Here is a 26,439-nt window from a genome sequence, read left to right as displayed (position 1 = left end):
GTTTGTTTGTTTTTTTGAGAAATTGGACTTCTTTGATTGTTGGCTGATATCAAGATTTCCCCAAATTAGGTCAGTTAGAAGTTAACTATTTTTCAAGCTTAAATTTGGCAAGTCTGGGCTTTCCCCTCAACTCGGGTCCTCCGGGGACCTCTCACTGGATTCCAGCAAGAAGCACAGCAGCAGAGATCAACCAGGCTGGACAACCTGCCACCCTCGGGTAAATTTCCAGTTGCTTACAAGTTGTTTTAGTACTCAAGCCCAGGTGCTATAATTATAGTGACCCTTACAAATCTATAAAGGAAGTAGAAACCCACAATACCTCGTTGCATCAGAACTCTTAAAACTGTGAGGATCCTTAAAAAGCCCAGACTTGATGTTGCCGTGTCAGAATTACAGAAGTCTGGACGAGAGGACATGCAGAAGACAGCTTCCAGCAGGGAGCTACAGTCCCCATGGGGTCAAATTTCTAGCATGGGAGCAAGAGCCATCAGGTCCATAAATGAACTTAAAGGTGCCTTAAAGGAACTGCAGATAATGGACCTCTGTGCACATCAGACTAACAGTGTCATGCGAAGGGAGGTTTTTCTTCTGCCATGTTTACAGTAACTACACAGGGTTGCACTACTTCATGTGCATTTTTAAGTTATTTTGACACTTAAAGGAAAAAGGATCAATCAACTTTGGCTCAATTTTGTTATTCCAAGTCGAAGCTGCAGAAACTCTGGTCAGAAATGCTCAGTTTTGTGAATAAACAAGATTTGGTTATGAAAAAATACCCTTTTTGATTTTTTTTGTGCTAATTTTTAGACTTTTTTTGTGGCTGAGCTTTAAACTTTCTGTGCTGGGACTTATGATGGAAGTAAGACGACGACACACTACCAGCGTAGATGCAAGAATGAACCGGCCAGAGCCTATCTACCCCTTCTCACGTAGCAGAAGAGCTAGTGAACATTCAATTAAATTAAAAGTTGGAAACGTAGAATTGAAAGGAAAAGCCTTTTTATATAACATAATTAATCTGTAGAACTCACTGCCACAAGAAAACATTGAGGCCAAAACCTATTAGGATTAACTAAAGATTAGGTAATGGATAACTAGAACATGCTCAATTACATTGGATAGGATTATAAACTTCACTATCCAGGACGTGAGTTATCCTCCACAGCTAGGAGCAGAAAGGAACTCCTATTCTGAACGGTAATTTTATAACTGTTTTCATGCTGTCTTGTAATTGCTCTCAGCTAGGATCCCAGACAGTCAGACAGATCTGTAAAAGCAACTGCCACATTCCCAATTGCTGCCACATCCCAGAATGGAGCAGCTCCTGGACTTGACCATAGTTAAAACCTTTCTTGACCCAAACAGCAGCGCACTCCAGCACAAGAACAACAGAAATCAGCTGCTCTAAGTGCTGTACAGCCAGCTTTACAGCTGGCAGGTGGCATTCCCTCTGATCTTAGAGCCAGCACTACCAAACGAAGCATTTGTGCTGACTCACAGGAAGAAAAATTACTGTAAGGTAACAGAACTATTCAGGCATCCTAACAAACCTAGTATTTCCAGATCTACAAATTTGCTCTGGCTTACTGATGCAAACAGAGCCTCACTTATTCTTCAGTAAAAACAGCATTTCCCTTTACTGGAGTCCATCAGAATTGGCACCTGGATAACACACTATTTACTCAGCTACTTCTCTGGTTCATAGATGAGTGAGGTGAGTTGTACAGTGCTCCGTTAACACACCAGTAGAGGAGCAAGTAAAGCACTGGGTCTGCGTTTGCTGTTACTTACACCTGAACTCCCTTAGAATGGATGACAGCATCAGCAATCAGAATCTGGCTGCTTATAGAGATGCCTGCTGCCCCAAACCTCTCATCCTAGCAGCGGCTATCCTTGGCTGGAACATGAGAGAATGGAAGATCTACTTGAAGATGTAATGCCTTCCACTTTAAATATGCAGTGTAAATAATATTGGAGAAAGTCACAAGGTTTAGAATTGATTTAATCAAAATAGAACTCTTGTTTCCTGGAGGAAAAAACAAAACACCAAAAAAAAATACAAAACCAATTCTTGCTTCTCCAAATGAAGAAGTCAAGGTAACAGTAACTGTTCAGTACTCTGGTAGGTAAAATCAGCTCTGGATAAGTTTTTTAAAAATGGCTTGACGTACACGAAACAATATCCAATTTCTTTCCAAAACCAGGCACAGTTGATTGCATAATGTAATGTTTACTCTGCAAATGAGTAACGGACGTAGGCGGTAAGTCATGGAAAATCTGAACTGAAAAATGCAATGCTTTCCTCACTGGGTACTTTATGACAGCACCATGTGCCTCAGAGTCAAAGAGGGTTCTTACAGCAAGCTCCATATATTAAGCTAGAACACTTGTGAAATGACTTGGGAAGAAAGGGTTTTAGAACGAAGAATACTGTATATAAAATCCCTGATCATAAATATTAAAGCTGTATCTGGTACTGAACAGCCACGTACATTGAAAATGTTGTTTCCAATTTAAACATCTATACAGATGAACGATAATGCTTCACTTTCCACCGTTTAGATCTCATTCGGAAAAAAAAGTACATTATCATTAAAAATAAGGACGATGCTACGTACAGTACGACACACAGACTCATGTCTATGTTGGAAAATCCAATCCCTAAGAAAGATACAGACTGCCTGCTCTCTTCACGGTTAACCGATTCAACTGCATTTTTACCTCTGTCTTTTACAGGTCCATGATTCCCTATTAGTTTATCTAACACCTTAGATTCTGAATCTCGTATGTTTTCTTGGTCCAGGATGTTATTTTCTCTGTTTCCACTTGGTTTCTTCAGTAGATTTTTGTCTTTTACCTCCCTTGTATCTCCCACTTCAGATTCACTGGAGCCAGTCTGGCTTTCAGTGTATTTATATAGAATATTTTCACTGTTATAGTGATACTTCATGAACTGTAGAACCTGGTCCTCATTCCAGCTGTGTAATCCTTTAATTTCTTCATGACATGCAGGACAAAGGTCTGGAGTTGGCCACTGAACTTTGGGAAATTTTGGGTCTTCAGTCAAATCACCTAATTGACAGGAGGGAAAAAAATCAGAAGTGAATGAACTAGGAAAAGCGAACCACTGGAAAACAGAAAATATGTTTCACTTATAAACAGTGATGTTGGCAAAAAAAGCCAGCACAATAACATTTGTATTAAACTAAAGACAATCATGAACAAATTAGGAAATTCATGAGTTTCCTTACGGATGCTTCCTCTTTCCTTTACAAACACAATCAATTATTTTCCTTTTCTCTCAGTAAAAGCTGTAGCATTCAAATTCTAATGCAACAGGATCCCACAAGTGCTATGTTTTTAGACGGCATGAAAACACCGCCATCTGGGCCTTTCAGGGGTTAATTTGAGTTATGGTTCAAAACAAACTGCTCTTTTGCTCTCAATACTCTTTAATCTTGAAGCGTGGTTTGCAGTAAGCCATTTCAAGGCCAGTGACTTGCAGCTATTTTCGTGTTTCTATATTGTGAATTATTCCATCCCAAGCTAAGCTTGCTTTTTCATAGCTCATTTCATTACTATAACAAACTATTTCCAGTACTTTAAAAACCATTATCATATTTAAGGTGTATTTTTCAGTTTGCTTTTTAGCATTTAAACGTAACACTACCTTGAACGAGATCCCATTTTAACGTTTCAGTTGCTCATAGCTCCGGCCACCATTCTGTCTTGATGGCAAAGAGCTGAACACTGTAGCTAGTGTTTTTGTTTTATACTTTGCTCTAACAAAACCAAAATATTTAAATACTTCTAAACCAAAAATCTCTACAGCATAAAAAAAGCTAATTTATATGTTATCAGTATACTAATGCTTAAAATATCTGCAAAATAAATATAGATTCTTATTTGATTATTTTTATCTTTTTAAAGGCTGGAAACTTCTCCAGGATTTTGACCAAAATATTGTTGAAGGATCCAAAGAATAATTAAAAAAATGTCTCTGATACTTACAAGCAAAGAGCAAGTTTGTAATAAAAATCGCTCACTAATAAATTTGTTTCAGAAGAGAAGGCAAAAAACAAAACAACTTGTGGTATGATTACAAACAGAAGACTTACTGTATTTCATGTTCCCCTGCCAAAAAGAGTGCCATAAATTTTGTACACTTTAAAGCGACAGGAAATAATTAATTAGGGCAGAACCATATACAACAGTCTCATGGCCCACATTTAAAGGTTCTGCCAAGGCATTTTCATTGACCAACCATTATTTCTCATCGGAAGCTACATATATTACCAGAAATACAGATGCAGCTTTTAGGGATTAAAATAAGTCACTGTCCCAAAGAGAAATTTTAGAAAACTTAAAATGCATAATTTGACACTATTATTTATTCCAGTATTTTTATACTTCTTACTAAAAGGGTGTTTTAGCCAGCTGTTGCATTATTTAAATTAATATCCATGTGAGTCTTCCAATAACTTAATGTTTAAAATAAGTTCATTGTTCCACCACTTAGCAACTTCAAGTCAGCAAGACTACTTTTTTCTGTGTTCAGCCTGGCAACAGTAACAAACGTTAAGGGGGATGATTTTATTTAATACCTCATCCTGTACTTCTTTCTCCCTGGAGAAAGGAGACTAACTGTTTATACACACAACAGTATTTAATACTTCATAAATCGTGGGAATTCAGCTTAACCACAATATAAACACAATATAGCATATTTAAATTGTAACTAATGCTACATTACACAGATCCATAACAGCAGACAGGGATTAAGTGCAAAGAGAAACCAATTTTCTTTAGTGCTTTAGTTATTTGATATCCCCATAACAGAAAAGATTAAATACAACCCAGTATTTTAACTCTATTTTTAGTCTAGCTGAAAACATAGCAATTGACGGGGGAAACAGGTATTCTTCACACAGTAATTTTATTTTGTTCAGTTGTTGATCTACTAATAGCTTAGGCTCTTTTATCCTGAGAAATCCTCCTCTTCAATTATCACCATTTTCTATATAGCATCTCTCCAGAACAAAATGAAGAAACTAAGAAAAGTTTTAATACCCGTTTAAACTGTAATGGAAGGAAATTTAATTATTTCTATCCACTGAGAAGTAATCAAAGTAACCAACCTTTTTCGCTCCTTTCTGAAAAGGCTTTTGATTTGTACTTCAGAAAGAAATCTCACCAAGCAACAGGTGAAATTTCAGAAGAAACAGTATCTTTGCAAATGATGAAGATTTTTCATTATGTATCATAAGAAAAGAACTGCACTACTGGAGTGTATCTCAAGTGTATGTATTTCTCAGTCACTCTAAAGGTACCGTGTTGATCTTTGGAGTTACAGCTGACCAGGACACTATTTTGCTCTGTATAAACATCCTTAAGGTTGGTAGCCTGGTACACCAGTGTAAACGTGGAGTTTGTCTTCTCAAGCCAGAATTTAATAAAGGAATGTTAAGCTGAAGTAACAGTAACCATTGTTTTAAACTCATGTTACAGAGCATAATTTGATAGCTATTTGTTCCAATATAAACTGCATTGTATGAAGTGACATAGCCTTGTCTTTCAGACACAGCGACCTTGGGTGGGTTCTCCTAAGCAAGGTCTTCCATACCTGCAAGTCTGTTATTCACTACGTTGTGTTTCTCCCAGAGCCAGAGAACAGCCTTGTCTAATGTTTTAACAGAATCCATGGATTCTTTAGCCATTTCCTCAAAATGCTGAGCACAAGCCTTGCATCCAAAGAAGTGATGAATGTATCTCCGCATGATCTGAAGTACTATCTGGGGATTGTCTTCAAGACCTAGAAAGACAGATGACATCCAGTTAGCACCATCTGGACAAACATAGCTTCCATATGCTATGCATAACATACTGAAAACTGAACCGTAGGAAAAGGGAAGGAAACATTGCTACCTTTTCATTCCATGCGTATTTACACCTTCGACGTAAAAGCGATCAAAAGCTTCACACATTTCTTAGAAGAAATACCCCTCCCCAACAAAATACATTTTTTAATATCGTTCCTGAGCAGTCTCAAGGTGACACATCTATTTATTCACTACCAAATAATTTGGTTTCTAATATAGAGGTTAAAGTGATCTCAAACAGTATCTTTCAGAACAGTATGTTTTGAAAGACTGGGATATCAGACAACTACAAGTAAATTATTTCCAACACACAGAGGCTCAAAAATGCTAAGAGTGACAGTGCTATTAAAATGTGGAGTAACTACTTATACCAATATATTGCTATGTATTTAGCCCATTCAATTGTGCTTAAAGTTGCCCTGAACACCATGTTACCATGTTAAATACAACAGTTAAAAGGCCAAATATTCCTTTTAGTGACATGTCTCCTACAGAAAAGTATTTACAAGCTGAAGGGGAAACTTACTCGGACAAATGAGCATCAGACAGTAAAAAAAAAAATTCTCAAAAGCGCGTAAGTACATTCTGAAATTGTTAAAATATGCAAAGTCCATGCTATCTATATTACAAGTAATTCTTCTTGAAGCAGAGACTTACTTCAGTATCTTGCCCAATAATTAAATGAATATGTTATGCATTCACCATTACGTTCATGCATAGGTGCTAAAGTTATGGTCAGTTTGCTACCAAGCCGCCAAGAGTCAAAAACCCTCTGAAAAATATTTCACGAGATACCTGTGATATCCATCTGTTACACCACAACCCCAAGGTATTACAGAGTACCAGAATCTCATTACAGTTATTAATGGCACAGCTTTTCTGGCTGGCAATGAGCGCACACACCTAATAGCTATTTAGCAACAATTGAAAGTTCAAGTGCAACTCAGGAATTCCTCCTAAAAATAAATACAAACACATTTTTCTTTCCGTAACAGCCACACTCTTACACTAATAATGACAAAAAAGTCATTATTTTATTCAGAAGCAGGCTAAAGTCTTTACAGATTGAGGACTTTGTCTTGGGCCTTTATTGTGACAGCAGGTAGCCCCTACATCGACAAGCGACTCAAAAATCGTGTTACTTGCTAAAATCCTTATGCTTCATTTCTGTCTCAGATTTTCTGATTTATGTTTAATTGATCTAATAAATTGTGTCAAAATGTATTTACAAATTCATGCGTTATCTCAAAAAAAATTGTCAAAGGAAACACATTTTGTGACGCAGTGTCCTGGATTGATCAAACTACTGACTGCTGCAGCTAAAAGTAATTTTAGTCTACCTAAAAGTAATTTGCAATACAAGTTTTAGAGATTACATGGTGAAGGGTTACAAAGCTCACTGTTCTATTCTGGTAGCGAATAACAAAGTCTAGTAGCACATATGCCCTCCATACATGCATTATTTCTTGGAAAAAAACCCTTAGCAAAAAACCTATTCAAAACTATCAGAATATTTACCTGTTAACTACGTAAGAAATGTATGTCAGATTGTCATAACACACCTTTATTTAGAACAGTGATATTATAGTCTTAAACGTGGGGGTAAAAAGTCTTCAAAACCAAAACGAAATAATAAAAAGCAAACAATCTCTACTCAGACATTCAATATCTGTGATTGAATAGGCATGTATAAATAAAAGCTATGAGATTAAAGCAGATTAAAATACAGTATTAAAAGAAAGGCTGAAAAATAATTTTAGAAAGTTGAAGTGAATTTCAGGCAAAAGAGTGTTATCACATACACTGAATATGAATTTAGGAAAAAAACATTCAAAATAACTACCAGCAAACAACCTCTTAAAACAGAGATTCATACACAAATTTAATTATTCTCCTGTGCAGTGTTACATTCTTGAAGGTCCCCTCAAAGTTCATTTTCTAGGGAAGGCTTTCTAATTTAGCAACAGATTAAAAAGAATTCATATATATATATATTTTTTAAATCCACAAGCCGGTCTTATTCACCCCAATAGATCCTATTAACTGAAAACACATTTCATACAATTAAGTACACCTAGGATGTAATTTCTACAACGATTTTATACACCCTCTGATGTGACCAATTATATTCAAAGTTCCTTTGGATTCCTTTATGCTGATCCCACTGCAGGTTCAAATTACACAGGTCAACGTTAAAAGACATCAAATACAAAACAATAAAAACATTATATCAAGAAAGCCATCGCAAGTTCACACGGCTAGACTCTGCAAGCAGGGGAAACTACCAAGAAAAATACATCTGGTTTAAAAAGAAAACAAACAATTGCAAAATGGCTCATTTTGTTTGTTTTTCTTTTATCAGCCCAGAGATGAATCTTCTATTAACATCTGCCATGTATCATCGTGTAATCCTCCTTTTCTCTTTCCTCCCAAACTACAGCAATTCAGGGTAACCCTAATCTTTAAAGTGGACAAGAACCATAAAACCCTACCTGTGGTGGGAAGGATTAGGGAGTACATCATGCTTTTTAGTAGATGGGATTTAAACAAGCAATAAGGAGAGGAAAACCTCCCAAGACATAATCCGACAGTCTCAGACTGACCCAATTCTTTCGCCGTAAGAAGTGATCATCACATATCTGCCCCGATTTAAATCAATGCTTAAGTGTGCCGAAGAGTTTTCAGGTTCCACAGTGTATTTTTAACTTCAGACTGACTAAAGCTCACAACTGAAACATGGAAGCAATTTAAGATGCAATTTTGCATAGTTAGATATTAAGAACATTTATAAATTTAATTAGAACAGTTTGGGCAGTTCAAATGAAAGGGGAAATTTAACTTATGCATGATGCTGTTGAACAGCTAATGTATCACGCAGCACAAAAAAACCTCGTGTGGCAGAGCACAGCACTAACTTAAAGGGATTCAACCTACCGTGCCGACAATAACGAACAAAACAGAGAAAAAAAAATCATATAAAGGATGATTAGCTATTCTTAAATTCCTATTTTGCAGGAGGTTCAACACTAAGAATTGAGAGTTTATCACTGTGATTGCAAGTAATGCTGGAAAAATATATGTATCTATAATTTGATTTTTTTTTTTTATTTAATGTACAAACAACCAGAAAATTGCAAATTTCTGAGTAAGTAGGCCAGGTAACATCCCATAAAGCATTTCTTGCAAAAGACATCAAGAGAACTTTAAAGAATAAAAACCAAATGGAACTACAATCAAACAATGCACTGTCGTGACAAGAATGAAATCATATGGGGAGTGATACTTTAGCATTTTATTTTTATTTGTGCTAAGAAGACTAGGAATCAACACCAGACCATTAACAGTTTCAGAATATAATGCAAGTCTAAAAAGAAGGGATTTTACTAAGTGTTTGCAAAGAAGTGAGTACATCACACTGCACAGATTAAGGGACACTATGTAAATTCATCTGAAAACAAACGTGTCATGACATTGATTGGATTGGCTAATGGTTATATAGTTTTTATAGCTACTAAATTCTACGGTTACATCTTATTCTTTTCACATTAATAGTGCCACCTCAGATAACAATCTTCTTCCCATTTCAGATAGTTCAGAATTTCTTTTTTTTTTTTTTTTTTAAACTACTCCCCTCTCTTGTTTTCTTACTCACATCTTTAGGGCAACATATTTTATTTACCACATTTCTAAGCAAGGACAAATTGACACACTTTCGTTCAAAGCCACCACAATAAAGCTATGCTCTGACCCCTGCTGGTATAAAACTGAAAACTAAGCTTCAAAAGCCACTGTCCGTGAATGTATTAGTTGAGAATTGAATGGATTAGAGAAATCTTTTCCTGTACTTTTTCTATTGCATAGCAGAAATGCTACACACTTATTTGTCTTGTCCTTCAAGTGTCTCACATAACTGCTGCTTACCTGTATTTATCAATGCTTTTGGTCGCAGCGCAGCTTGAACAGTTAGGGTATGAAACAGCTTCCAAAGGGAGCAGGTATAACCTCTCAGCTCTGGTCTGCTGCCCTGACATCCGACCCACTCAATTCTCTTAGTGAGAAATATCCCAGAAATCTGAAAATAATGTGTATTTAAGATATACGCAGCTTTGGTACCTAAATTAAACAATTTTGGAAATGACACTTCACTACTCAACACAGCAAGTATGTTTAAGAGATTCAAAGTCCCTAAAATTTGCTTGCATTTTTACATATTTTTTTTTTTCACATGGTTACCCACAAGCTAGTTCACTACTGAACGCCCAAACACACATTATACACACAGGAAATTGCAAAGAACTTGAGACAGGCAAACTCACATAGCCAAACACATACAAGCAATCCTGTTGCAGATAGAAGCACAACATTTCTACCTAAATAAGACCTGTGTTTAAATAGGCTTAGTATTTTCATGAGACACCACTTATCAAAACACAGTGCATTCCCCCTCTCTCTTATTAGAATGTTCAGTCCAGAAAGGAGAGGCCCAACCCCAAAGGATAAAGGCTTTGAATTCTCAGTTGAAACAGGGAGGAAATATGCCTCTTAAACATTCAGTACATTTCCAGATCAGCCCCTAAGTTTTTCAACTAGCGTTAACAGCAATGACAATTCATCCTGAAACTGAGGAGATCCAAGTATAAAGGATAGTAAATTATTCTCTGCACTTGTTGTTAATGAATTCATGCTTAAGGCAAACAAATTGTAACCTTGGAACAATCCTTAAGTCTGAGATACTCTGATGCACCATTATTAAACTCATCCCTCTTGCAAGCGTATTACGTGATACACAGTGTACAATCACTGATGTTAAACCTACCAAGATGCACATCAGAAATGTCCGATTAGTCTGCCGGAGCATATTAAGTAGCTTAACTTGTAAAGATTTTATTTCAAGCCCAGCATGAAAATAAACCACACACATACTGTTGTAAGTAGAGTTACAGTATCCCTGGGCACAACAAAAATTCGGCATTACTTGGCAAGATCTAAGCGACTTACAGGAGTAACATATTAACAGGATAAGATGTAGAATTCATTTTTATTTCTTCTTAAAACAAACCCACTATTTATTATACATAAAATCTAGTGCAATACTTTTAGTTTCAGTGACTTATCTCTCTGCTTCCTAGAACGCACATTAAGTTTCCAAGTTTCAGATAGCAATCCCTCTTCACAGGAGGAGGGACACAAATTAACTTCTGTACAAAGATGGCCCTATCACATTGCTTTGCATTACCAAACCGAGATGGGATCCCTGGCAAGGATTATACTGCAGCAGGAAATTAAAGAGTTTTTTTGAAAACTCTTCAGGAATAATGACCAATTTCAATAGGTAAATTTCTCATCTTCTAACTCTGACGTTTAATCGAGAGAAACTTGCTGATAGCAGGCAAAGCAAGCAAGGCTAACTTCGAAATTTTTGCTGGGAAACTTGCATTTGAAACTGACGTTAGTAAACATGTATGTGTTAGTGATTGCTTCCTCATAAAACTGAGGCAGGATTGGGTGTTTTAATTCTCTCATTTCAATTTCTTCATGTAGATTTTTTTTTTCTGGTAATGATTTCACTTTATTTTCATTTTAGCCTTCTTATAACTCCATTATGACTGAGGGACCATCAGTAAGTGATGTCTTAGATTTATATAGAATCTTATCCTTTACTAATGCCACATTTTTATGCTGGAAACTAGTAACAGCTTACCCGCATTTTGTTGTTGACCAGATCTAGAATAGCATCATAAGGGATTTTGTCTAATGGAAGGCTCACCAGCCACTCTTGCAAGGTCTCTAACAACTTCACCACAGGCTGACGGCCAGGAAAAAGCTGAGGAAAAAAAAAAGAAAGAAAATACCAATATTTTAAAGCACAAATCTCATTAGCAGCAAGACAGCTTTCTATTTATCTAAATGTCTTTTTCTTGTATTCAGTAAGTTTAACAGACAAGATTTTCTTTGTTACATGCAAATGCTTGTTCTGTTTATCAGTAAAAAGCCATCTCACATTAACTTGCTTACAAAATTTAGCATGTTGCATTCACAAAATGTCAACCACTATGAAGTTACTCAATTTCAAGCAGAAATGCTACAAAACAACTTTTGCCAGATTACATGAACTTTTGTATTAAGGTAATTCAGCAGTGTATAATTCAAGGAGCAGCATAAAACCTGAGTGAATTACTTTCCTTTTCATATATGTAAAAGTGATTTGGAAATGGTGACTGCCTTACCTTACAAGTTAAAAAGTCATGGTCTGACATACAAGTGTGAGGAATTGTCAGTGGTAATGTCATTATTTTACATTAGAAACGCTTGATTGATGCTTGTAAATACTATAGAATTAAATAGTGTACACATAACATCTTCTAAGTACCTTTGCAGAGGAAGCACTGTTTCTAGAGATGGGGAAATAAAATCCCTGTATTTGCTACCTTAAATACATAAAGCAATTTATGATATAAGATGCTATACATATGTTAGTCACTTTGCAGCCACCGTCCAACTATATGAGCAGAAAAGCACACCTCTGTACTACTGACCAAGTCTATAATTGCATTTGCTCCTGTAGGAACCTCAAAATATCAAGCATTGCTTTCTAAAAGACACTAGTTGCAGAGTATCTCAGGTAGATACGTCTCCTAGAAGTCAAAAAACAAACAAAAAAACGAACAAACCAACACGCTTCTTGCTGAAGGATCCAATTCTACAACAAATAAAATTTCCTTAGTAGGGGACTGGAGACCAGATCTCTGTGACTTAGAGCTTATCATCACTTTAAGTGCTGTTAAACAGGAGAACAGTACAAAAAGTGTTGGAAGTTCTGATTCATAAAGCTGTTTTTATTAATTTATTGCTAAATACTTAAAAAAAAAGAGGGCAAGGTACATCGTTAAGCTCTGAAAACCAAAGGCTGTAGTCTGCAAAAGATACATATAATTATGGTACCAACACTGTAAACTTAGCATTCTGACTGTTTCAAATCTAAAGGGTCCTAATACAAATCAGTGGGTATCACGACTGAGAACTAAGAGAAAAGCTTTACACAAGAGATGCAAATAAAGGACAGAAACCCTCACTTGTATAATGGCAGTCTGGAGATGAGCATGCAACTAAAAGACAGCATTCCCTATTTATACACTAATAGCCAGGGAAGCAAATGACATAAGCTGGCCAGGAGCCATCAGGAAGAAGAGAGGATGCTTTAGGGATAATATGATAGAAAGATTACCACTACACTTTCTTAAAGAAATGAGGCCAGCTAGAGATTTCTGACCTCTGATGGCTGCAGGGGGGCAAGAAACTGTCTGACTGATAAATCCAGATAGTTGGGGATAGTTCATGTAGCCCTTATTATTCCCTTAAATTGGTTCATTTTATTTAAAATAAAGCAAAGCGTTAGTTGGTCAGTGACCCTGATGACTTTAGTAGGCTGATGTTGGAAAAAAATAAAATAATTTAACTTTGTAAGTTACATCACATACATTACTTACATTGTCCCTTCATTCAAGTATAATGTGAGCATCTTCACTTTTGAAATATTGTACCTCAATAATATTCAAAATTTAGACTGACATTAGAAATATCTGTAAATACAACACTATTTGTCAAGCATGCACTAACAAAACCCAAAATTAAGAAGTGAAAAACATTTTTAATCTCACTGAGTTAAATAGCTATTTATCCTGAAAATCTGGTAAAGACTGTATTTATAATATTCATTCAATATGCTGTAGACTGCTTAAGCTTCATCTAAATTTGAGCCCTCTAAGATGAAACAAAGATGCATTTCAGCCCTTTAAGTATATCAGAACTGTATACAATAACTCAAAAACAACATTTAAAGAAATCCACAAAACTATTTTTGAGCTAGTGAGGAAGTATATATTTAAATATGTTCCGAAAGACATTTTGAGAGGCTTACATCACATAATAAATTTCGTGTTAGTCATTTTTTTGTTAAAATAATCAAGGACCAGAAGTGCATACCTTGGCAGCGATGGTAACAAAATCCTTGAAGGTCTTTAGCTCAGCTCCCTCAAGCATCTTGTGCGTAGCAAGTTCTACCCTAAGCAGGTAATGCAATCCTGATTCAAGGTCAGCCATGTACAGCTTAGATCTGAAACACACATATATAATGTTATGAAGTGGCAGGTTTCTTTCGCTCATTTTCTCACCAGTCATGAAGGTAAAATTGATATATAGTAAGGTGTCATTAAAACCTCAACATTTGCCACTCCACAGTGATTGCAGTATATCCTATAGCATACATGGGAAGATATAGCAGTTACTTGAGGTGCTCGGTATGGTGAATGTCAAGTTCAGTGAGTTTCACTGTACTCTTTTAAAGGAGTAGTTTTATGTCACTTGGTTCTGAAATTAGGCAAATGAAGCATAATTACACAAGAATTTCTTCTATAATTGACTAAACTTTTCATCTCCCAGCCAGTTTTACCTTGTAACGAAATTATAACCTTGCAATTGTCAGCAAGGAAATAGGCGGTGTAAGGAAATTACAGTTTCTCTTCAGGATCTGGCAGGAACAGTAAAATGACATGCTACAAAAGAAGGGAGACTCTTGCTTAACACAAGTAGATTATACACAGACCAGAAGCGTAAACAAGACTGGGAAAAAAAATCAATGCTGGAAAGGACTGAATCTAGAAATTCCAAATGTAGTAGTATTACTGTAGATTCTTTGCATACAAGTTTAAGAGATGTAAATAAAATTGACTGTTAAGACAGAATTATGCACCTTATGACAGATACAAGTAAAACATCTAAAGTAAATAAAAGGTTAACAGTTCTTTCTCACAATCAATTATCTTCATAATAAAAGCACTTCAGATAAAACGCAACAAGTAAAACACCCTATCTTTCAATGCCTTCAGAGCACAACCTTTAGATAGTATGATGCAGATCAATGTAACTGAACAAACAAATTCATAGTAATTGTTTATGTTCAACAGCACCATTATTTCTAAACCAAATAGAATGAAGAGAATAATCACTCGAGAAACTGGCTGTCCCCACCTGTGAAATAACATGCATGAAATAGCACACATTAAAATGCAGAGTAATCTACATTCTTAACACAAACCACACTTATTTTACATTTATATCCTTAGTTAGTAGTGTACTCACTCAAAGTTTAAAAAAAATAAAAATCAGAAGTCTGATGACATCAAGTTTCTTAAAGATAGATCCACATGAGTGCATGAGATTTCCCCAGAAAAAGCCTGTTTGGAAGACACTTGGACTAGCGGTTTGTATCAACAAGAGTTTGTCTCACAGGAAAGCAGCTCAGTCTAACTAATTTGCTCTGGTAACAATGTTTTATATAAAATATTTCCATAATGGTCATGATGAAGATGACACTAACAGTGTCCACAAAAGAAAAATAAGTACAAAATCAAAGCACTCAGTTCTGTATCTTTTCCATCTAAAGATGCTGAGGGATTATCTCCCTGCAAAGCCTTTGCATCCTTCTTTCAAACAGAGAGAGGGAAGGAGTGCGAAGATAAACCTCACCAGATTTGGTACGATAAACATCTTTTACAGTGACTTTGGCATTTTCTATTATATTTGCGTTTGTCAAGCATTTTAAGTGGGCACTGCTCTGTTATTAACATGCACAGAGAAAAACTGTCTTCTACAGCAATGTGCTATAGCTTGTTATTTTATTGTTTATTTTCTCAGGGTCACTGTTTACTTATGTCTCCCAACAGTTTAGATCAGTGACCTTTGTAATTCAGGTGTTGGGGGTAGTAAGTCCTTGATGTCTTTACACCAATTAAATATTTAATAACACTTTTTTGGGGGAGAAAAAAAAACAAAATGAGACAACCACTTTTCTCTCCATAGCAGCGTAGATGCTTGCTGCTAAAAACAAATACTGAAAGCCCGGTAATTTGATCAATGAAACACTGCTCACGGTCACAACAGTTACTTGCATTTAGAAGTTGTAACCTCGGTGCTGGAACTGAACTAATTGACCAGTGTTATCTGAATATACTGAGAAACAGATTAAGTTGAAGCAACAGCTGAAAGCATTGCTTTCAGTATTAAGCATGAAAGCCTTTTATTTTATTCAGCAGAAGAATGCACATGGTTAAGTAGTGACCAACGTATTCAGTTCAAGGTGCATCACCTGGGATGGAAAGAAATTTTTAAACCACACTAGAATTTTATAATAAATGACAGTGCAGTTTCCTATGTGGCAAGAAAAAACTGCCAGCAAATTTTAATAATCAAGCATTGATCTGAATTTCAAGGTCTGAAAATCAGTATCACTTACTTATCAAATTCTTTCCACTGCTTGATTTCTGTGCTTTCCTCTTTGTTTTCTTTAACAGGTAGCTCAAGTGGCAAAAGTAGTTTTTTTCTTACACCTGGCAGTGACTTTAAATATGAAGAAAAGGAAGACCGAAGAGGCTTCACGCTGCATATAAATGAACAAAGTAAAGATTACTTTTCATCTCATATTAAAAGAACATCCAAGGCAAATTAGTATGTTTATAACATATTCACTTTTTCCATTTTACAGTTCTGGTATGCATGATGTTTTGCTAAAAAGTGAAAACGAAACTGTTCAATTTAGGAACAGTAATAAAAAAAATCACTGGGATTAGTGGTTTGAAATTCCATACAAATGAAGAACATCAGCTTCATCGAAATACCAGGTTGCCTTATACAGACAAGCTCACACATACAGCTTATGTGTACAGCTTGCTTTTTGACTTAGAAGCTAGGTTTTTAGAGCTCTGATGTGTCATTATTTTTTTCCACTTTTATTCAAGTGTTTTCCTTTCAGACGTATCACAGTAATAGGTTAAAGCTATAAATAGGCAGTGGTGGTAAGCAAAAGTAATACCAGGTCTCTTATTAAGAAAATACACATAATACTAAATGCTTTATAAAGAACTACCAGCAAATTGCTATCAGCATATCAAACTCAAATAACAAACATTTGCCTTGAGCTTCTATTTCCAGTAAGAAACACTACTTCAGAATTGCCTACTTAAAAGTAAGTTTTGTCAGCAAATAATCTTGTTACTGTAGCCAAGCATCCCCAGGGTTATAATTAACTGCCACACCATTTTGATCACTCTTTCCTACCATAATATGAAATCTCACTTCCACTGACAGAACCCGTATCTGTGCATTGTAAGAGCAAACTGTGTAACAAGACCACTACATACACTTATTTAGTAATTGCTAGAGTGCTCAAGTCAGGCGATTTTCAAACACAAAGGAATGGAACACAAAATTTTAGTCCACATAATGTACTGAATACAAGCCATGACAACGTCATTATACACATGCAAAAAATGGTTATGAAATAACTTACTCAGTATGAAAGGAAGCTATAGCAACTACTTCTATAGCTTCGGTGAATTCCCCTATATTCCTCTGAGACAGAAACTACTTACATGTTAATTAATCCACGGGACCCATTTGGGTGCATCAGATAGCATGAAGGGACTGAGGTAATACCAAGTTTCTCTAGAAAAGGCTTATCAGAATTCAGTGCTCTCTTTACCACAATGTTTTCATACTGGATCAAGTCTAAGATAACCTGTGCAATGAAAGGTAACACTAATTATACACCCTTCAAGAAATATGGAGGACAAGACAGGTAAATAGGCCAGGTGCATCATCAAGCTGTTCACCAAGAAAGTGCATCTATGAGCATTCTGTGGACACTAACAATTTCATCTGAAGCAGACTTACTCTGGAAATTTACTCTTATCTTCCATTTTTTTCTTGGTCTATCCTGATCTTTTCCCTTTGAAGTCTAACATCTGAAGAAAACATGAGAATGAATGATGAAATGTCCTCATACACCTCAAAATAGTGCAGAGAATACTCCACAGGTATGCTTCATGTTATATACGTAAGAGTTTAAAGGCAAATTTTCAGGTAGTGAAGAAACATTGATTTGGTCTCATGACTTTAGGGCATTCTGATGTCAAAGTCCATGACTTAGAAAATAATCAAGGGCTTAAAGTAACACAAGATTTTGCCTGGCGAGCCCTGTACTCTATGGTGTCACAGCATCTAGCTGTCCCTTCAGCTCGTTGTTTACCAACCCCACAGCACAGACTGCATATAGGAGTAAGTGCCCATACCTCAAAAGTTCCAGTTCAGAGTCCAGTATCTTAGCTCAAAACATTCCTCATCACCTCTTTAAACCTGATGCTGGACTTCTGCACTGGAGCAGCTGGGAGTGGGCACACATTTCTCTACAAGGCATAAACTCCAGCAAATAGAAGAGGAGGCAGAAGAGGGTGGTAACATAAAGATGCCTCAAAGATTTGCCAGGTTTCAACTACCAAAGTTCTTTGCCAACTACAGTCAATGTTGCTCCTATGAACACGATGACTCAGTTTTAAGTAGTGAAAATTTGCCATTTAAGAAAAAGTCATTTTTCCCTTATTACAACGTTATTATTTCCTGTTTCACTAAACTATTTCTACAACAGAAGGTAGTAAGATTTAAAATCAGTTTGACAAAGTACTAGAGAACTTTATGGTCATCACCTTCTTTTTGGTAATGCCCACTTATATCAGCACAGCAGCTTCCAGATAACGAATGTCTGGTAGCAGCCTGCTTCTCAAAATGATTCTCATTTTTGGCAGCACACCCTCCACTTACACAACTCAGCCATCTCAGCATCAAATCTAATTAGAAACATTTCACAGACATTGGATGTTTCTACACAGATTATGCCTAGATAATTGTGCAATTTATTTTCTTTACTTATCCTAGATCTTGGCAGCAGGAGAAAAGTAACAGTTGTCTAAGCTAACAGCAGGCTCATTAAACGGCAAAATGATGCCAAATAAAATATTTTATTGGGGGGGTGGTGGTGGTGAGGAAAGCAAAAACCAAAGACTTTCATTTCATCAGTGGCTAAGAGCTGTGAAAATAATTTTATGCTATCATCTTAACTTAGAAAACAATTTCCTAAACCCTACATGTGAAAAAAAGAGAAACAGAGGTTTCACATTATTATGAACAGTTGAAATCATAAGAGCTGCCCAGAAGAATGAGTATTATGAACAGTTCTCTAGCAGTAACAAAAACATAACATCTGACAATATTTTTGTTCTGGTATTCCAGCTCTCGAAACAAAAGAATTATGCTAACAATGAAATTGAAATATTAATCTTCCTCCAGAGTGTAAACAGAAGTTAACATGACATTGTGTTCATTTGTAAGCAAGTTCCTTTGTACAATTAAATACAAGAGCCCTATGTAATCACTTGACTTTGTGATAACCCAAATACACCTGACCTGACCCTCCTCATCCTTTAATACAGCCCTACAATCACAAATTTTCTTGCTTGGCTAACTAACATAAAACTCAGCTGTGTTACGATAAAATTCATTCATACTCATTATGTCATAAATCATACATTACCTCTCGCCCAACATAGGAGTTATTACTCTCAACCACAACGGCAGTATAATGATCGCTGTTCTTGTCAAAAAGAGCAGTGATATCACTGGACCTTTTAGGAAAAGAAAAGCCATTTAGCACAGGTAGAATGCCATAAACTCACTGTTATCAATGAAATTTCCTTTTACCTGTCCTGTAGCAGAACTAATAACAACAACAAGCTTACTCCATCTTTAATAAGACCATCTACAATTTATTAAATTGACATAGCAAGAATACACCAGCTGTATTTTAAACACAGAACTTACAAAACTGGATCCAGTGATGGGCAGGCAGGCGGTCTTGACTCTTGAGAATGGTTCTGTAAGAAGTCAATCATCATCTGGCGAACTGTTTGCAGCTCACGGTCTGCTCCTGCTCAGTGCAGGTTACAAAAAGATGAAACATCAGGGAACTGTATGAAAATCTGCATGTTAATAATTTGTTACCATTCTCGTGCTTTTGTGTGGCATTTTTTGGATTTACACTTGGACTCAAAAACCAGGCATTACTATTTGGCTGAAGAACAGAGGATTTAGTTGTAGGATTTCACTTTAATGTTGAGACGAGATCGTATTTAAAAACTGTCAACCCACCCCCAAATTTATAAAATATTAAGACTTTTCCAAACCTAGCCATCTGCCTGCCTTGCTGGTTTTCTCTTACAACAATGCTTCATTCTAAATCCATGCTTGTTTTCACAGTAGTTGCAGTGGGAGGCTTCAGTAGCTTTTTTTGCAATAAGGATATTCACCATGGATTTAAAGCAGAGGTGGTACCATTCTTATCAAATGGGCCAGGTGAGGTTACAAAGCCACAGAACATAAGGAAATAACTGAAGTGTAAGAACATTTTGTATGCTTTAAAAGAAAGAAATCAAAATGCAGAAGCTCTCACAAATGCCAAACATAACAGGTACAACTACAGTCTAATTCTACATGAAGGGTTAATGGTGCAGGTGGTCCCGCTTCTGACCTCTGGCCTTTTGAATGTTAATCCCTTGGAAAAGACAACATTACTTTTGTCCTCAGACAAATCACCTCAAGCTGTGATCTTGTCAGACACACAGGATAAGCCTGGTTTCAGTTAGTCAACATCTGAATAGGGGTTCTCCCAATGAGATTCAGGATGCCTGGAAACTGGCTGACAGGTCAAAATGCACCAGAGCCATGACTGATCAAATTGGATCTCATGCCCATGAGATGTGTGTGTTTTTTTGTTTTTCCCCAAACAAATTTTTAAAAAACAATCCAACCACTTGTGAACCACATTTCAAAAAGTAAGAAATAGAAGTTTTTAAACAAAGGTTGTGTTTTCACCTGTCTAAAATTCTGCCTGATATTTTGGTTTAATACAGTAATTGTAACATCACATCTTAAAAAACTTTTCAGTGTCTAGGTGTCTAAACTAATTGACAGGACAAGGGATTTTGCTAATTTTTTGACAAATTCCTGGCTGATAGGATAACTGCTTTGGGTATTGCTTACAGTAGGATAGTCTCACCTTTGGAATTTTCTCCAGTCGTAAACTGCTTCGTAAATGCTTTGAAGTACTATGCGGGGAGGAAAAAAAAAGTATTATTGCTTTGAAAATAACTTCACTGTTTAAGAAAAAAGCTCAGTTTAGAAACAATATAGCCTTCAAGAGTTTTTACAGCTCTAATTACAAAACACTTTTATCTATCTAGTCTTTACTCCTAGCCTGTGAGTTCCAAAGACCTGCTTCTCAACCATATGAGAGTAGCTCGTATATCAAAACTCTGATCTAACAATCAAGGAAACTTTCAGAGGAAAAATACCATAAGATATAATTCAAAAGAGTATATCAATCTGTTACTGCGAACATTAACCCAAACAAAAATTGACTGATTATGAAATCAGTACCACAAACTACGTACATACTCAGAACATTATTCAAATTTTCTCAAATTTAGTGGTTAGACTGGATAGACAGTGGAGCTTGACACCTTCTACTACTACTACTACAAAAAAACCTTAGTGTCTAATAAAGAGTGTATTATAATTTATAACTGAAACTTTAAAGACAAAAAAAAACAAAAAAACCACATTGCTCTTTCTATCTGGGTAGAGCACCACAACTTCTACAGTAAAACCCCTACTGATCCTTCTTCTGTCGTAATAATGCTCATTCAGCCCTCTCCTTCAACCACATTCTTCTAATGCTTACAGTTAACAATGTGATTGTACAGACTGGCAAAGACAGAGAAGTTAAAATTTTTCAGATTTTGAACTGAGGACTGAATTACTACTCCAAGTAACTGCATCAACTATCGCACTGAGCAAGAAGAACTTGATTCCATCTTTTATCAGCCCTGCAATTTTCTCTGCAAAATCACAGAAAAAGACAAGATAAAGAACAACTAGTTACATGCAATACTCTGGACAAGTAAGTTTGTTATGGTTTTAGTTACTATAAATAATCCATGCGTCATTTACATAGGGCAATATACCATGCCACTTACCCTAAAAGTTGGATAGTAGTGAATACCATATTCTTTACATGTCTCGTAGTTCTCTTCTTCCCCACAATCCAGCACACCGATTCTAATTGCAGACTCCCAATCTGGAAAAAAAAATATATATATTTCTATTTTCAGCAGAAGTGATCAGAGGTCCCAGCTGACAGATCAGCCTGGTTCCCAAGGAAATCGGGCAACAGAACTCCGAAGATAAGCATGCGGAATATATTTAACTGAATAAGATGAATGGAGCAGTTACTCCTTCGTGTGGCCGTCAATTACAAAACTGTAGTTTTGATGCACCTGGTATCAGGGTTAATTTTAACAAAGGACTCACTAGCTGCTGAACTTGCAACGTCCTCAGAGGTCTCCAGATTCGCACTCACCACAAGGCTCCCATATTGCCTGCTGAACAGTGTCATTACCTTTTAGTACATTCCAGGAGTACATTAGAGATACTTCAGAAACACCTGAGTTTTAACCAGAGCGCTAAATAGCTGAGTTTCCTTTATAAATGTTTAATAACCGTAACCACAAGAGTTCAAGTATTTCTATAAAAGTGCTTATATAACTTCAATAAAAGCTTTCAATTCATTCATAGCTCTTTCTTTCTCATTTTGCCAGGAACGTATCTTTTCGAGCCATGCTCCGCTGCGGCAATCACTTTACGGAAGACCCCCTCCAAGAGACTCCTTGTAGAGCTACTTTTTAAAGCTAAGCCGAATCGAGACAGCTCTGGGCAGAATTGAAGATACATCACAATTCCCAAGGATCAATAAAATATAAACCAAAAAAGGCACTAAAAATTAAATTTGCTTTTATAGCAAGGAGCATAGAAGCTTCATCAAGTTCAAGACCTGATTGGCAGTTGTATGCCTAGCTGCTTTGGAAATGTAGCTTGACCTTTATTTGTCTTTGAGGAGGATGGGGCAGCTGAGGGGGAATTTCAGTTGTGCTGAACGTGCCAACAGCTGAACAGGCACCAGGAGTGACTACAAGCATCCTAGAGCAGATGGGCATGTATTCACACGGACACAAAGGATACAACAGTCCATTTTATCAAACAAAATGCAAAATAAATAAAACAAAACTTCGGCTTCTGGGTATCTATCTCATTCAACTTCCACCACTCCTCCTCCTTTTTCCACCTGTCTCGATCCTCCTCGGCACAATGAATAGCAGCTCTATGAACTAATGCAAATAGCCGACGTACAACAATGGAGTGCATCTCCAGCTAAACACTTGGGTTAAAGAGCACCAGCTGGGATGTGTGCTGCTTAGCATTTGCTTCTGCTTAAAGAGGAGCTTTTCGTTTCTAAGGGATGTGGAAGTCGCTGGAGTACACAGCCTAGGCTGTGTAAGTTCACACTATCACTGCGGCATAGATTTTGGGGGTTTTAATGCTGCTGAATTTTTAAATAGCATTAGCATTTTTGAAATAAAACAACCTCAGTTCTACTCGCTGCATGCTGTAAGGAGGGGGCAAAGGAAAATACCCATGGAGCTTGCTCTTACGACAGAGTACAAGTATTCTAGTGGCATTCAGAGTTCTGCAGAGCAGAACAACTAGCACGGCCTATTCCACGTGGAGTATTTTGTTAAATCTGAGAAAAAGTGTTTAAACATACTGAAGGTTGCTCCAAATTTATAACAAAAACGTAAGTGAAAGATAAAATTTCTGACAGAAGTTACGCTACAGGCTCCAAACGACTAACTCACAAACTACACGAAAGGGGCAGATGAATGACACCACATTAACCAACACATGAATACATGGGATAAACTGGCAATCCAGCAGGCTGGTGGATTGAAATGCTGCTCCCACTTGTGAAATGCTACAGAATCCAACACACCAGCCGCAGGGCATCACTAGGAACATGCTTCCTTGCACAAACCTTGCGTGCTCCCTGCAGCATGTGTATTACAGGCATCGTGCTGCCTTCCGTCGTGATGTGCAGTCCAGGAGATCAGGAATGCATCACAAGGAACCCCTCTGAGTGCTACTTGAGAATGATGTATTCATTTAACACATAGGCTGCTTCCAGAATAAGGGCAAGGATTCCATCGCTCCTCATCAAATGTTCCTCATAAAACAATTTCTAGAAGGAAATCATTATTGCCGTATCTGGAACAACTGGCCAGGATTACTTCTGCATATAATTCAAGGGGTGTTATATGTGGGATTTCCAGGAGTTTGTTACTTCTGCACAGAAATTTGCTGCACATAATTCCTGCCCACAGACATTTGGGGGGATAGATTCAACCACCCTCTAAGATATCAGAAGTACAATTAACTAGAATGTCCACTTTGGACACTACCATAAAAAAACAAAATGCATGATTAGGAATACAGCAGCAACTACTCCAAAGCCTGTACGGAGAGGACAAAGTATCAAAATGAAAAATGTAAATTGCACAAAAGCAAGCTCTGCTCCCATTTTTCAGGAGCATTATCTTTAAGCTTGCAACGATATTGCCAAGGTTTAACAAATGAGAAGTGGAACAAAAATTAAATCTATTAGCACAGGCCTTCTATTTAGACAAAGAAGTTGCACCAATTTAATTGGTCTATACTCGATTATTAAATACAACCACAGTGATCTAGGCATTCTCTCACATACTTGAGTCTGCATCCCCAAAAGCAAACATCCTAGCAGGTGAGTAAATATTTTTGAAAAATAAATGTTGAGACAGTGTATGTGGATGAAATGTTTTTCGGATGAAGCTACCAATGAAAAGTGCGACTGTTCTCAGTCTCCTGCTCAAACCCATCCATTCCAGTTTTGAGACGGAAACCCTTCGGTGACAAATAACGCCAATTTGCATTTGCTTGGCAGGCCAATATCCACAAATATAGAAGTGCTCCGTTTAAAAGAAAGTCTTTATGAAGACTTAGACTACACTAAATTGGCCTTTACCTGGTTACAGTAATACAGGTGCCTAACATTGTTTGCAGTTATCATGACTGCAGATAAGTAAGAAAATAAGTATTTGAAGAAGTCATTAAAATTCATAAGCGGTATTTGTTGTAAAGGTATCGTGCCACTGCAACAATAGATAAACGTGTCCCCGTTTTATGCTGAGAAAAGCTCCAGTCACTTCAGGCTCTTCATGATCTCCACTGCAGCGTTCTAACACCTCCTTGTTCTTTCATTTCTTCAGAACAAAGGCTAACACTATTTTGGCCAAAAGCAAATCAAATTAGAAGGTGAAAATGTGACACAAGCTTATGCAAAGAAAGCAGAAAAAAAGCTACTGCTTTTATAAATAAACAAAACCCATGGAAGTAATGAGTGTTTGAAAAGCTTGGAAACCACCAGGGCTCTGTGTTTCTTGTTTTTCTGAGTTTCTGCTCCACAGTCAGCAGCCTCCAGCACATGACAAACTCGTCAGGGCCTATTTTTGGGTAGGCCTCCATCTCCTTACATCTGAAAACACGTATACCCAATACCGCACCTACATTTTGTTTCAAACGTTGTTAACACTTTTCACACCCAAGACTGCCACAGAAAAGCCAGAGCACTTTGCCGCCTCTCAAAGCGAAACCACATCAGTGCATCGGAACCGCGGTCTCCATCCTGATAGCGTCCCTTGGGTAAAACGCGATGCCCAGAGCAGTTTAAAGGCCTTTTAAGACACACGTATTCAGCATGACATTTCCCACAAATTCCACCTCAGGTCTTCTCCCCGCCACGGGTATCGAATTTAACCGAGAGCTCAGGGACCCGCTTGTTTCCTCATATCAGATCTACAGAAGGTGAGACACTTCAGCGTGCGCCAGGAAAAGCAGGCAGATACGAGAAATCTGACTCTCGCTGAGCTAGATTTCTGTATTTATTTATTTTTACCTCCCCCTGTTCTTTTTGCCCCGCGGCCTCCCCAGTACCCCCAACACTTACTTTTTATTTACAAACCCCCCAACCCCAGGGGGCTCTCCCCAAACCCTTCCCAGCCCCACCGCCCCCGCCGGGCCCCAGCGCCCAGGGCGGGCCCCACCGAGCCCCCCCGCGTTGCCAGGCCCCGGGCCAGCCTCAAGCCCGTTCCCCCACAGCGGGCCGCGGCCTGACGGAGCCCTCCCGGGGCCGGGGATGAGGACGGGGACGGCGGCGGCTGCGCCTCACCTTTAACGTCCCCGGCCAGCGCCCGCCAGGTGGGGGCGAAGGCGATGCAGTGGCCGCAGGACGAGCTGTAGAACTGCACCACCCAGGCTGCCGAGGAGTTGAGCAGAGCCCTGCGCACCGTGCCGGCCGTCAGCACGGTCAGCGGGTCCTCCCCGGCCCGGTACAGCCGCGCCGCCGCCACGGCCGCCGCCAGCAGCAGCAGCAGCGGCACCGCCAGCGGGCGGCCGCTGCCCGCCGCCATCTTGGGAGGCCGGCGGCCAGGGGCGGGGCCCGCGCCCTAGCAACGCGGCCGGCCCTGGCAACGCGGCCTAGCGGCGGCGGCGCCCGCCCGAGGGCCGCGGGGGGCTCCCCCCGCAAGGGGAACGGGGGGTGTCGCAGCCCCGCGCGGCCAAACGGGCTCCGCACGGGTCGGGGGAGCGGGCGTTGTCCCGCCGGGGGTGGCCGCGGGTCCGCTGAGGCCCTCGGGTAGGGTGAGGGGGGGTGAGATCGCTCCCTGGTGCCCGCTGCGCGGTGCAAAGCCGC

General features: G+C 38.1%; 1 protein-coding gene across 1 annotated transcript; it reads right to left on the bottom strand.

Moving 5' to 3' along the window:
* On the bottom strand, window positions 1-26,181 carry QSOX2 (quiescin sulfhydryl oxidase 2). The gene is made up of 12 exons (XM_083806933.1): window positions 25,918-26,181; window positions 21,800-21,900; window positions 20,821-20,869; window positions 19,587-19,692; window positions 19,300-19,390; window positions 17,306-17,451; window positions 16,171-16,314; window positions 13,863-13,992; window positions 11,581-11,703; window positions 9,801-9,951; window positions 5,624-5,812; window positions 1-3,072 (listed from the first exon to the last, which is right to left on the bottom strand). The coding sequence occupies exons 1-12, from the start codon at window positions 26,156-26,158 to the stop codon at window positions 2,522-2,524; spliced, it is 2,022 nt and encodes a 673-aa protein (XP_083663059.1). The 5' UTR covers window positions 26,159-26,181; the 3' UTR covers window positions 1-2,521.
* Window positions 26,182-26,439: the final 258 nt, after the last annotated feature.

The sequence above is a fragment of the Anser anser genome, assembly GCF_964211835.1.
Source record: "Anser anser genome assembly, chromosome: 21".
Lineage (NCBI taxonomy): Eukaryota > Metazoa > Chordata > Aves > Anseriformes > Anatidae > Anser > Anser anser.
The sequence above is the reverse complement of the archived record's forward strand: the minus strand, read 5'-3'. Positions and strand labels throughout refer to the sequence as shown.

Bases quoted from the DNA above. Each gene is read 5' to 3' on its own strand.
- QSOX2 (XM_083806933.1), bottom strand. From the start codon at position 26,158: ATGGCGGCGGGCAGCGGCCGCCCGCTGGCGGTGCCGCTGCTGCTGCTG. The intron at 19,693-20,820 runs GTGAGACTATCC...TGCACTGAGCAG, and splicing joins GACTGGAGAAAATTCCAAAG to GAGCAGACCGTGAGCTGCAA. The intron at 19,391-19,586 runs GTAAGTTCTGTG...TTTTCCTAAAAG, and splicing joins CCATCACTGGATCCAGTTTT to GTCCAGTGATATCACTGCTC.